This window comes from Garra rufa, chromosome 9 (assembly GCF_049309525.1).
Source record: "Garra rufa chromosome 9, GarRuf1.0, whole genome shotgun sequence".
Classification (NCBI taxonomy): Eukaryota; Metazoa; Chordata; class Actinopteri; order Cypriniformes; family Cyprinidae; genus Garra; species Garra rufa.
In genome coordinates, this window is record NC_133369.1 from 22396165 (window position 1) to 22410397 (window position 14233).

Consider the following 14233-nt stretch of genomic DNA (forward strand, 5'->3'; position numbering starts at 1 on the left):
TATATAATGAATGCATATTCTTACATATTTTTAGACTTTATAAATCCTGTTTTGACGTCCTTTAGTGCCTCCCCACCCCAGTTTTAATCGTTCTAGTCTAGTTAGGCTACGCCCATGGTCTTTTTTTTTTTTTTTTACTATTCCAGCTGTTGAAGAACCAATGCGTATAATCACTGGCAGGGATTTGAACCCGACCGGGCAGCAAAGAGTTAACGAGAAGGAGGAAATCCTATCTGGTTGGACAAACTGAGAAATGCGATTATACTGCCTCAGTTTAACACTGGCGAGCGGACGGATTGCGCACTATGCGATCCGCCTCATAGAGAAAGCTTATTCCACAAGGTTATCATTACAAGCGAGTCCTTTGTATCTCAAAACAAAACGAGCGAACTAGAGTAGCCATTATTATTAGTGAGACAGAAGAACTGATGTTTTCAGCAGGATGTCGGTTGCTCCTGACAGAACCCACACTGGGCCGAGAACACGCTTTCAGAACGGACTGCAGTTTGGCGTCCAGCAGCAGGTGAATGGCCAGGTGCGCGTTCACGTGTGACAGATCGTCTGTCTGCGGGCCGTGTTAACGCGATTAGCGTGACTGTTTTTACTGATCCGCTACTCCACTTGAATTCAAAGAAGAGACAAATCTGTTCGCCACTGGACCATGAAGCACCATCATCAGTTGTTCAGGTGTTTTTGGCGAACTCTCGTCACTGTTCTTCTGTTTGAAGGCACCCCGCTCATGATGTTCAGGGGGTCCCTCACTCTGACCCTAAACAGGGATGACAGCAGCTTCACACGGATAACTCACTCCTTTCAGAATGGTATGAGATGCTCTGCTTTGAATATTGCATTTGAATAGTTGTTGCATCAAGGCAGTTAGGAGTAATTATACATTTAGTTCTAAAGCTTATTGTGCAGATCAAATGATGCTTCGTTTTTGTTTGTTTTGTCAAACCATAAGAAAAGCATGTTTGGCTTCTATGATTTTTTGAAGAACCTTTAACATCTATGGAACCTTTTCATTGCAGGTTCTTTATAGGTGTAAATGTTCTGCACACTAAGAAAAAATTGTTATTTTTATGGTTCTTTTAATCATTTTCTTAAAACTGTTGTTTAACCCATAGTCTGCTGTCTTCCTTAGAGAAACACAGCAGACAGCTCAGCTATTTTAGTTAGTCTAGCTAAGTCAACAGACTCAGTTCTTTAATAGTCTGCTTACACTCTTAAAATAAAGGTTGTTATTGGCATCCGTGGTTCTATGAAGAACCTTGAACATCCATGGAATCTTTCAAATGCAGAAAAGTTTTCAAAAAGGCAGTCAAAAAGACTTTTAAAAATGGTTCTTTTAGGAACTGTTAACTGAACGTTTTTTGGGGGGAAGCAAAAATGGTTCTTCAATGGCATCACTGGAAAAACCAATTTTTTAACCTTATTTTCAAGAGTCTAGCAGACTGTGTTGTTTACCCACCTCATCACAGGCTCAATATTTGTAAACTGCTCAAAGAGTATAATGTAGGACTGTTCATTCTTGAACATAATTGCGCTTCGATCTGGGCTGCTGGAAAGGAAGCTTATTCTAAAAAAGCCATCACATCCCAAATATTTGCTCACTCCCTTCAGGATTTCCAGTTCCAACTTGTTTCCAAGTAAATTAAACAGTTTGTTGAGAATCCTGTCATCTCTGCAAGTTTTGTCATTTTTGGCTGGTAGTTCTAGCTGTTTGTTTGAGCCAGACCAACCAGATTGTATTTGGTGCTTCTGATCCAGTTTAGAGGCCCTGCAAACCAATGCTGAACATGCATGCTCCAGCACAGCTGTCAGTCACAGACAAAACAACAGCTGCCCTGACAACACAGCAAGCCTTTATAGTGGTTATTACTCACAGTGTGTTCCTGTTTGGTGTATGAGTGCGCAAAATTGTAACAACACTCTGAGATGAGCATGCATTAAAAACACAACATTTCATCAACACAACTTTGATACTTTGTAATTGAAAGGTTCATAATAAATCCCAATAAATAATAGTGAAAGATGTAATCTGTCTGTGCTAGTTTTACATTATTTGCAATGCAGAGAGAAAATTGGTAATATTAGCCAAATGAATAACCAGTGATTAGTAAGTATTTGGGTTGCATTTGCAAAAAACAGACTTTTCTCAGTTGAACAGATTAACCTCTATTCATTCTGACCCATTTTCAGTAAACAGTATGAAATAATTACCGCAGAGGTTTTGTAGGGGAATCAGGCTTTTGAAATCGTAACATAAGCTAATAATTCTATATATATAACTGTTTAAAAAATATGACTTATGTTTACATGTTACGACATGACAAGGTGTTATGTTGCGCTGCCATTCTATCATGACTGAATATTTAAGCATGGTAATATACAGGTCCTTCTCAAAAAATAAGCATATTGTGATAAAGTTCATTATTTTCTGTAATGTACTGATAAACATTAGACTTTCATATATTTTAGATTCAGTACACACAACTGAAGTAGTTCAAGCCTTTTATTGTTTTAATATTGATGATTTTGGCATACAGCTCATGAAAACCCAAAATTCCTATCTCAAAAAATTAGCATATCATGAAAAGGTTCTCTAAACGAGCTATTAACCTAATCATCTGAATCAACTAATTAACTCTAAACACCTGCAAAAGATTCCTGAGGCTTTTAAAAACTCCCAGCCTGGTTCATTACTTAAAACTGCAATCATGGGTAAGACTGCCGACCTGACTGCTGTCCAGAAGGCCATCATTGACACCCTCAAGCAAGAGAGTAAGACACAGAAAGAAATTTCTGAACGAATAGGCTGTTCCCAGAGTGCTGTATCAAGGCACCTCAGTGGGAAGTCTGTGGGAAGGAAAAAGTGTGGCAGAAAACGCTGCACAACGAGAAGAGGTGACCGGACCCTGAGGAAGATTGTGGAGAAGGACCGATTCCAGACCTTGGGGGACCTGCGGAAGCAGTGGACTGAGTCTGGAGTAGAAACATCCAGAGCCACAGTGTACAGGCGTGTGCAGGAAATGGGCTACAGGTGCCCCAGGTCAAGCCACTTTTGAACCAGAAACAGCGGCAGAAGCAGTGGTCCAAAGTACTTTTTTCGGATGAAAGCAAATTTTCTGGATCATCTGCAAATCACAATATGCTAATTTTTTTAGAAGGACCTGTATATGACAAAGTTAATGTATTTGGTTTTGATGGAAATGCAGATCTATACAGGTGGAGCTGGGGAGGTGGAGGGTTTCAGAGGAACTCTGAAAGCGTGCTGCAAAGTGCTCTAGTGAATGCCAACCAGCCATTTAAATGTAAAGCAGTAAGTTCATTGGCTGCATATGCAGCATTTACCAAACAGCTTGTGCCAAGTAGTTTAACGCTGTGAACATCATCAGTTTGCGTTAACGACCCATCGATCTGTGCCATCTAGAGTTTCATGACAGAACTTGGCATATATATTTACTACTACAAAACTACTGTAAGTTTTTCCAAGCATGAGTTGTTTTGCATAAGTAGTGAAGAATGGTTGTGTTGTGTGTACAAACTGTTGACTGCTCTAGACAGATATTTGTTAGAGATTAATTTCTTGTTAAAAGCATTTGAAGTTAACCAGGGGAATATGCACTTTTTGTGGGTGACAGTTCAGTTCAAGTCAGTAGGAAGTTTAAGAACTAACGTTTTCTCTATCTCCTACAGTCACAAGTTATAGAAGAGAACTGAAGCCTCTGGCAAAGACAAAGCCATTTGCTGTTGTTGATGGACTTAGGAGAAGCCTGAGTGATGTTTTACAGGTGAGTTTTTGCATTGTCTAAATAACAGAAATACAGTTGAAAATGAAAGTTTACATACACCTATCAGAATCTGCAAAGTGTTAATCATTTTACCAAAATAAGATTGAAGATTAGGGTAAATGTAACTTATTTTGTCTTCTGGGAAACATCTAAGTATCTTTTGTAGCATCTGAAGGGCAGTACTGAATGAAAAAAATACGCTATTTAGGCAAAATAAGAAGAATTTACACATTCTGTTTCAAAAGTTTTCACTCCCTGGCTCTTAATGCATCATGTTTCCTTCTGGAGCATCAGTGAGCATTTGAACCTTCTGTTATAGTTGCATATGAGTCCCTCAGTTATCCTCAGTGTCAAAAGATGGATCTCAAAATCATACAGTCATTGCTGGAAAGGGTTCAAATACACGAAAATGTTGAAAAACCAAAGAATTTGCATGTCTTAAAGGATTTTTCTGAAGAACAGTGGGCAGTTTAACTGTTCAGGACAAACAAGTGACTCATGAATGAACAATTATCACTAAACAAAAAAAACAACAACTGTGTATGTAAACTTTTTAACAGGTTCATTTGTATATAAATTCAACTATTATTTTCTCTTGTGAACTATATGTAAACATATATTTTATGAGCATCTTATTCAGGTCAGTACTAAATAAAAAAAATTACCTGAATTTTGTAAACTTTTGACTTCAACTGTAAGAAATCTCAGTAAAATAGCATGATAAATTTACTAACATTTCATGCCATTGTGGATAACATTCCTTGTTACTGGAACTAGTAGTAAAAGTGTGTGTGTGTGTGGAATGGGGGAATTTAGCAGGACATGACTTCAGAGTTGCTCTCAGCTGCACAGGAAGTGTCCGTCCCCTTAATGTTGCCTCTAGTTCCTCTCCTCTCAGATCACACTTTATGTCAGGAAGTTTCCAGCTGAATGTGTCAACACATCTACATTCTCCCTCCAGGACAGGACAGATATGGACACTAAACCCATCTCCCTCACTTGACCTTTAATTACTCATTTACTGTCTCATAATTAATTTGATTCTCTCTGTCACTTCTCCCAACAGTGTGATATACAAAATGCTCCCTGGGTTACACGCTGATTCATTTATTTTGTCATACACAGAAAAGCAGCCCCTCTGTGCCTGGTTGAATCACAAAAACTAAGGCAACGGTCTGGTCTGTTTTTAGCCTGTTTTGCCATGGAAAGGAAAGGCGGGTGACGGCTTGGGTGTGTGTGCGCGCTTTTATGTGTGTGTGTCTGTACCAATGAATACAGAGTGTTGATTATAAACAGTTGTCCTCCAGCCATCCACCACCCACTAACTGGAACTCAAATTATATTATTATGGCAATTAGAAATAGTGTTCATCTCATTTAAAAACTGAAAATTGCTTATACTGCTTAAAGGGAAAAATTAATGTCATTTACTCACCCTCGTGTCATTCTAAAACTTTATTTTAAGATATGGCTTTTTTCCCCAATACAGTGGAAGTCAAAGGGAAACAAAAGAAGGAAGAATGTAATACAGGTTTGAAACAACATGAAGGTTAGGTAATGATTACAGAGTTTTCATTTTTGGGTGAACTATGTGGGCAGCCTTTTAATATGCAAACTGATTGACAGACACTACCTCAAAGTGATTGGCCAAACAAATTAATGAAGCACATACAGGTAACTTGTCATTTCATAAGAAATGTCTTATGGCACCGCAATAGAGTTTAACCTGTGTAGTCCACACTGTTTTATTTACTTTTACCATAATTAAATATGGTGGCTACTAGGGATAACAACCAGATACAATTAGAAAATTACAGATACAAAATGATTCCATAAGGCTCCATTAGGTAAATATTAGAATATTAGACTGCTGTCACTTTAAGAGCCGCCCAGATCCAATATACTGTTACAAACATGTTTTCCTTCTCAGCTGTTTGCGTTCACTTAAGACCTAAATTACTGTGTTTACAAGGATACTTGCAAAGATGGGGATTTTGACACATTCAAGCGTATTTAACGTATTTAGCGTATTTAACGTTTTTAACGACTTTAAAGAGCCCTTTCTTTAAGAATATCAAAATATTCTTGTTTGTAGTGTTGCCAAATCTTGCAAGCTAAATAAGCAACACGGCTTCAAAAACAAGCCCAAAACTAGCCCAATATTTTTATATTATTATTATTATCATCAATATTAATCAATTGTTTATTATCGATAAATGAGCCTGCAACATAGTGATTTTTTTTAACGCAACTTAGCAAAAAGAGAAGCCCAAAATCACGTAAAATTCTGTGCTTGTGTGACGAATGAAGTGTGATTTCTGAGTCGGTTCTTTTTTTTAGAGAATAAAAAATATATAGCATGACCAGTGTAGTCTCTCTAGCTCTTATGAGCTAGTTCTATTTAGTGAATCACCAACACTTATGAATCACTCATTTACTCAACTACACGTATTTCATTTCTCCACATCCGACTGCATGAACCAAGAGCTCATATTGTGGTTGTTCATATGACAATTTGTAGTTAAAAATACACATAACATTTGTCAATAGTATTTAAAAAAAAGGATTAATCTGTTAAATCACAAAATGTTATCACATTAATAAAATAATTCCAGAAATTATTAATAATAAAAGAATCAAAATAAAACCCATATGAAAGGGTCTCATATGGGCCAAGGCTAAGGCACAGACAAACCACAAGTTCTCACCGTTCACCCATTCTTCCCTTCTCTTACTCTCTTTTTCTTCGTCACCCTCAGCTAGCCTCAGTAAAAGTACCCCACCCAGCATTCATCAGCTGCTGAGGTCATCGCACTGCATACAGCATGTGCTCAGGGACATTACCTCAGACTGAAAAAGAGAGGCTTATAAAGAGGGGGAGAAATAGAGAGAGGGCGGAGCAGAAGTCAATAACAGAATAGAGGGAGAAAGAGGAGAACAGACTGGCCAAGACAGAGACTAATAGAAAATGAAGAAAAAGAGAAGGAGTAATGAATATTCCGGGATGGAGTGATTAAAGAGATAGTTTACCAGAAAAAAATACCCTCATGTCATTCCAAACGCATGGCTTTGTTTCTTCAAAAGAACACAAAAAGCATATTTAATACAGTTAGCACCCATTTGGTACTGCAGCAGTACCATAACAGTATCAAAAAATAGTTCATAAACGGGCTTTTTCAAGTCTGTTTCAATTCATTAGTATATTTAGATGAGAAATGATAGAGAAAAATCAGTCAGGTATGAAGGAATGCACTCTGGGACACTCATCTGAGGATGAAAGTGACAGGCATTTTGTAGAAGTTTGGATTTTCTTTCTCTCAAATGCTTGCTTGATAATGTTAAAGATAAAACAAGACCAAAATGAATGAAAACCTTCTGGTTTTGTTGCTGGCACACTGGGTAATACATATGCTCAGGATGTCTATCTGCAGGGTTTCCGCAGGGTCTTAAAAAGTCTTAAAAAGTCTAAAATTTAAAAATCTAAATTTTAGGCCTTAAAAAGTCTTAAATTCGCTGTTCTAGGTCTTAAATAATTTTACACAGGTCTTATTTTTCCAATGTCCATGTAACGCTACCGCTAATGCTCATTTAAATTCTCTTTTTGTTGTTGTTACTTGGTTGTTTCCGTGGTGTTGTAGTTCTCTGTTTCACTATTCCAAATATAATTTGCTGTATTTAAACTACAAATGAGACCAACATGTAATAGCCAATCAGCTTTCTGATATTGGCGCGAGTCTCTCTCGGATTGTACCACAGAAGTAAAATGGATTTAACTTTTTAGCTATGGGTAAGTGCAAGTTTAGCGATACTTGGCTTGAATAAACTGAATATAGGGCTTGGCTAAGGCCAGTTGCTAACAACTGAAGATTTTTTTCTCCCCCTGCAGAAGTTACTGCATCTTCAGACAGAATTGCAGTAGTAGAATACAGGTCAAACTACCTTTTTTATGTATATAATGTTCTTAATAATAATAATAAATATAGGTCGAGCTAGTTGACCCCCAGCTTTCGAGATACTTTTAAAATGTTTTTTTTTTTTTTTTTACTTGCCGGACCGAACAAACAGCCTGATTAAAACTGAAACTGAAACTGAATTATGACAGCCATGAAATTGTTTACTTATTACATTAAACACATTAAATATTACATATGATATAATGTGTATATCCATTACAGGTTTAGGTCTTAAATTTCATATAAGGTGGTATTAAAAAGGTCTTAAAAAGTCTTAAATTTCACTTGTTCATATCTGCAGAAACCCTGATCTGAAAAGTACACATGTACAAACCCTCTTTTTCATCTTTGCCTCAGTCACTAGTTTGCCTTGGCCTTAGTTGTTCAGAGACGAGCGATCCACCCATTCCCAGTGAACTGCAGTCTGTTCCCAGGAGTTCATAGGAAAGGCGCTCACCAGAACCATCTGATAGCAATAAATGTATAGCCTACAAATAGATTCCTGTGGTTTTGTAGGAAACCTGAACAATGCTGGAACAGTATCTGATGGTTGAATGTGGGCTTCAATTTTTGTGAACAGCTCAGAGGTTTGATCTCGGAGGAAAGTGTTTGTATGGGTGTGTTGTGCAGCTTGGTAAATGCCTGCAGATGTGGCTTAGAGAGTGATGCTCTTGTGATGTTAGTCTCATGACCTCTTACTGAACCTTTTCAGCAACTCCGTAGTGTCTTTAAGAGGAACTAAAGCTTCCAAAAGAGACAGTGAGATCGGAGAGAGCTGTAAGAGGCCTGACATCCATTCAGGATTTCAAAACAACCTTCTTGCACTTGAGACATAAAATCAAAATTGACCTTATTTACTTTCCTAATTCAGATTCCTGTTTTTTTGCACATTCAGGTTATGTAAGAAATGTTGACTTTTCTTTCTTCAGTTAAAAAGAAATTAAGGTTTTTGAGGAAAGCATTCCACAATTTTTCTCCATATAGTGGGGATCAGTAGGTTGAAAGTCCAAACTGCCTACGGTATCCGTGATCTTTGCAACGTGATTACGTAATGCATAAAGTTGTGGACACACAGCTAGTGCAAGATAAGCATTTGTGGTTCAAAAGTATATACATTTTTATTTCTTTTTAGAATATGACCGATCATTTCACTAAATAAGACCCTCATTCCTCGTCTGGGATTGCCTAGAGCCCTTTGAAGCCGCATTGAAACTGCAGTTTGGACCTTCAACCTGTTGATCCCCATTTAAGTCCACCATATGGGGAAAAATCCTAGAATTGCTTTTCAACTGAAGAATGGAAAAAAAAACACACACGTTTGCTGTGAGAAAAGTCCAGCTTGCTTTGACTAGCAGGGAAAGAGAGAGATCAGTTAGACCAGCTCTGAATGGCTGGTACAGGGAGAAGTCAGATAGACCTGCTTTTATTGGCTGAGAGAAGGAGGGGTCAATAAAGTAAGCTGTTCCCATTAGCACTTTGGAGAAAAGCAGGAAACAGCAGCAGCGGTTTCAACAGGAAGCTGAATGGGGTTTCACTTTTTCATCAGGCTGCTGAATGTGTGTGCGAGCCAAAGGGATGTGATAGAATGGCAGGAAAAGGTGCTTAGAATAGGAAGTGAGATGAGAGAAAGGCTCAGAAAGAGTCTGGAGGAGGGGAAGTCCGTTTATAGCCTGGTTCACTGTCTAAAATGAAGTTATTTGATCCTCTCAGAGAACCCATCTTTTCCTCTGGCCATGTGGTGATGTAGTGATCCCAAATCAGATCAAGTTCAGGGTTCTTGGAAAGATAATTCACTCATAATTCATAAGTCATAACGTTTGTTTTGATTAAATTTTAATACAGTTGAGGTTGAAAATGTGTATATACACCTTACAGAATCTGCAAAATTACTTATTTTATCAAAATAAGAGGGATCATACAAAATTCATGTTATGTTTTATTTAGTACTGATCTGAGTAAGATATTTCACATAAAATATGTTTACATATAGTCCTCAGAAGAAATAGTTGAATTTGATGATCCCTGTTCAAAAGTTTAAATACACTTGATTCTTAATACTGTGTTGTTACCTGAATGATCCACAGCTGTTTTTTGTCTGGTGATATTTGTCCTTGAGTCCCTTGTTTGTCCTGCTGTTCTTCAGAAAAATCCTTCAGGTTCCACAAATTCTTTGGTTTTTCAGCATTTTTGTGTATTTGAACCCGTTCCAACAATGATTGTATGATTTTGAGATCCATCTTTTCACACTGAGGACAACTGAGGGACTTATACGCAACTATTGAAGACGATGTGTACATTTTTCTAATTTTGCATATGTATTATGTTTTATTCTATTCATTTAGTACTGTCCTTCAGGAGCTACAGAAGATACTTGCATGTTTCTCAGAAGACAAGTTAAATCAACCCTGAAAAAAAACCCTTCATGTTCAAAAGTTTTCACCCCTGGCTGTCAATGCATTGTTTCCTTCTTAAGCATCAGTGACCATTTGAACCTTTTGTAATAGTTGCATATGAGTCCCTTAGTTATCATTACTGTGATTTTGTGGGACCTGAAGGATTTATCTTTCTGAAGAACAGCAGGCTGTTTAGTTGTTCAGGAAAAACAAGGGACTGATGAATAACTTTCACTAAATAAAAACACAGCTGTGGACCATTTAGGTAACAACACAGAATTAAGAATCAAGTGTATGTAAACTTTTGAACAGGGTAATTTTTATAAATTCAAGTATTATTTTCTCTTGTAGACCGTATGTAAACATATTTTATCTGATCTTATCTTATTCAGGTCAGTGCTAAATAGTAACATGCATTTTGTATGATCCCTCTTATTTTTGTAAAATAATGATCATTTTACAGATTCTGCAAGGTTTATGTAAACTTTCGACCTCAACTGTATTTATCAATATAATATTAATTGACACTTTTTAGCGTTTCTATAAATCAAGAAATAAACTGATGTTTCAGCATGAAGAAAATATCTGTACTGATCTGAATAAAGACACTTTTTTTTGTGTGCTGAGGTGGAGCAGTAAGGCTCATAATTAGGCCTAGTTATATCTTTGTACATAGCAAATTCATTATTCAAATTGTCTCTATATAACATAAAATCTGTCTCTCTGATTCTTTCCAGAATGGTCACCCTGACAGATTGCAGTGTGGTTTACAAGTGGGAAGCAGCTTGTATATCTTGGACCTGGAGAAAAACCAGTAAGTCATTTCCTGTGCGTATAATCAGCATCTAATGAAGTTACGTAAATCATTATTTTTGAACATTTGTCTGTTTGCAGAGATCTTTTGCCAAAGCCACCCAACGTGTTCTACTACCTGCCAAACGGAACCGGGGTGTCAGTGAAGGAAAACCCAGTGGTGAGTTGAGTTCTTTGTGTGCTATTACATATTTATTTTACGGTGGCTTTTGAAATATTGCCGTTATTTATGCAACTTAATGTAAATTTGTTTGTGTCAGACGCATTGTTACTATCATGGTTCAGTGCAAGGTTTCCCTCAGTCCCGTGTGGCACTCAGCTCCTGCTTTGGGTTACGGTAATATTTGCTTTACATTTTTCATCTTACCATTTTTCACAAGATTGAACTAAATTATTGTCATTGCTAAACTTAAAAAAAAAAATGTGTGGATAATGTAGTTGGTACTTAGTCAGAAGGAAATTAAAAGAGAGTGTGGAAAATGAGAAAGCTGTCTGTATTTCTTAACACATTATCAATGACTGCCATGTGTTAACATGATGTTCAGTCTGTGTTAGTAATGGCATTAGTAATGACACTTCTCTTACTCTCTGCAGGGGAGTGATAGTCATTAACGCCACACTGAGCTTTGAGCTGCATCCTGAGGAAGAAAAGCATGAAAAAGAAGAAGGGAGTGGAGAAATCGAAGAAGGATGGATGCATGTTATCTACCCTACACATTCGCAAACATCCGAGTCTAGAGACTGCGGAGTGTCACACACCTCTATTCCTCCCATTCAGATCATCCCACACACACACAGGGTGAGCATGCTGTGGTATATTTATAGGTATGTGCGTTTTTTTTCATTGTTCTCATGATTCTTTTTGCTGTTGTGTGACAGAGTAAGAGAGACATTCTCTCAGAGACCAAATATATCGAGCTGGTGCTGGTAGCGGATCATAAAGAGGTAAGAGAGAGTAGAGGGATCTCAGTCTCTCACACAAACACACACAGCTGTGAGACACTTACGCCCTCTACTGGTACATATACTGTATCACATCTACTCTTAGCTGCTTTACAGTCTAAATATGTTACCCTGGAACACAAAACCAGTCATAAGTAGCACGGGTATATTTGTAGCAATAGCCAAAAATACATTATATGGGTCAAAATTATTGATTATCGATTTTTTTTCTTTTATGCAAAGAATCATTAGGATATTAAGTAAAGATCATGTTCCATGAAGATATTTTGTAAATGTTCTACTGTAAATATATCTAAACTTAGTTTTTGATTAGTAATACACATTGCTAAGAACTTCATTTGAACAACTTTAAAGGTGATTTTCTCAATATTTAGAATTTTTTGTTTTTCACTCTCAGATTCCAGATAGTTATATCAAATAGTTGTATCTCAGCCAAATATTGTCCTATCCTAACAAACCATACATCAATGGAAAGCTTATTTATTTAATTTTCAAGTGTATAAATATTTAATAAAATGTATAAATCTTGAATACAAATTTAACCTTATGACTGGTTTTGTGGTCCAGGGTCAGATATCTGAATAATTAAAGGGATAGTTCACCCAAAAATGAAAATTCTGACATTAATTCCTCACCAGCTTTCTGACCCTGCATAGACAGCAATGCAACTGACACGTTTAAGGCCCAGAAAGGTAGTAAGGATATTGTTAAAATAGTCCATGTGACATCAGTGGTTCAACCGTAATGTTATGAAGCTATGAGAATATTTATTCAACCATTTCTTTTCTTCTTCGTCACTATCCCTTTAAGATTTCATATTTGAATCTGTTTTTGTTCTTTTTGTGTTTTCCTCACAGTATCTGAATTATCAGAAGAATAATAAAACTATAATTTACCGCATGTTGGATGTGGCAAATCAAGTAGACTGGGTAAGTTTTATTTCTAAATGTGTAAGTAGTATTTATCTATAACATAATATTTATAATAATATTTACACTGCAGTTCAAAGGTTTGGGATCAGTAAGATTTCAATGTTTTGTTTTTGTTTGTTTTTTGTGCTCATCAAAGCTGCATTTATTTGATTAAAAATCCAGAAGTAGTATCATGAAATATTATTTCAATGTAAAATAACTGTTTTCAATGCAAATATATGTAAAATGTAATTTATTCCTGTGATGCAAACCTGAATTTTCTGCATCATTACTGCAGTCTTTAGTGTCACACTATCCTTCAGAAATCATTCTAATATGCTGATTTATTATTAATATTGGAAACAGTTGTGCTGCTTAATATTTTGTTGGAACCTGTGATTTTGTTTTTCAGGATTCTTTAATAAATAAAAATAAAATAAAAAGAACAGCATTTATTTAAAATAGAAATATTTTGTAGCAGTATAAACTACCATTTAAAAATGTCTGTAAGAAAGTTATACTTTTATTCACTAAGGATGTGTTAAATTGATAAAAAGTGGTTATAGTATTATATTTTTAGAAAATATTTTTATTTTGAATAAATGCTGTTCTTTTAAACTTTTTATTTATCAAAGGATCCAGTAAAAAAGTATTAAGAAGCACAACTGTTTCCAACATTGATGATAAAAGTAATAAATCACCATCTTAAAATGATTTCTGACGGATCATGTGACACTGAAGACTAAAGTAATTGCTGATGAAAGTTCAACTTTGCATCACAGGAATAAACTATATTTTAAAGTATATTAAAACATAAAACCATTATTTTAAACAGTAATAATATTTCACAATATTACTGTTTTTTTCTGTATTTTTAATCAAGTAAATGCAGCCTCGATAAACACGAGAATTCTTAAAAAAAAATAATAATAAATAAAAACATAAATCTTACTGATCCCAAACTTTTGAACAGCAGTATATATTATTGGAAAACAGTTTTTACTAGTTATAGTTTTTAGTTATAGTCTTGGCCTCTCTCTAAATCACTGTCTGGCCCTCTGTCTCAGTTCTACCGGCCACTGAATGTACGCGTGGCACTTCTGGGTTTGGAGATCTGGAGTGACCAAGACAAAATTAAAGTGGATAAAAATCCCACTGAAACTCTAAACCGCTTCTTGGATTGGAGGACGAGGGAGCTTCTACCACGACTACGGCATGACAACGCACAGCTCATCATGTAGGTCCAGATATAGGCACCATCTAATTGGATTTAAATAATCATTGTAAATACTAATAATCTTTGATATGTTAGGGGTGAATCGTTTGATGGGACGACAGTCGGTATGGCATCTCAGTCCTCCATGTGCTCAAAGGATCGCTCAGGGGGAGTGAATGTGGTGAGAGAAATCT

General features: G+C 36.3%; 1 protein-coding gene across 2 annotated transcripts in view; it reads left to right on the top strand.

Moving 5' to 3' along the window:
* Window positions 1-296: 296 nt before the first annotated feature.
* adam15 (ADAM metallopeptidase domain 15) overlaps window positions 297-14233 on the top strand; it is a 30036-nt gene continuing 16099 nt past the window's right edge. For both annotated transcript variants that reach the window (XM_073847128.1, XM_073847129.1), the window contains exons 1-10: window positions 297-821; window positions 3697-3791; window positions 10874-10950; window positions 11031-11109; window positions 11210-11286; window positions 11544-11748; window positions 11829-11894; window positions 12770-12841; window positions 13891-14060; window positions 14136-14220. In XM_073847128.1, the coding sequence (XP_073703229.1) occupies window positions 662-821; window positions 3697-3791; window positions 10874-10950; window positions 11031-11109; window positions 11210-11286; window positions 11544-11748; window positions 11829-11894; window positions 12770-12841; window positions 13891-14060; window positions 14136-14220 (1086 nt within the window). In that variant the 5' untranslated portion in view covers window positions 297-661. The remainder of the gene's footprint in view (window positions 822-3696; window positions 3792-10873; window positions 10951-11030; window positions 11110-11209; window positions 11287-11543; window positions 11749-11828; window positions 11895-12769; window positions 12842-13890; window positions 14061-14135; window positions 14221-14233) is intronic.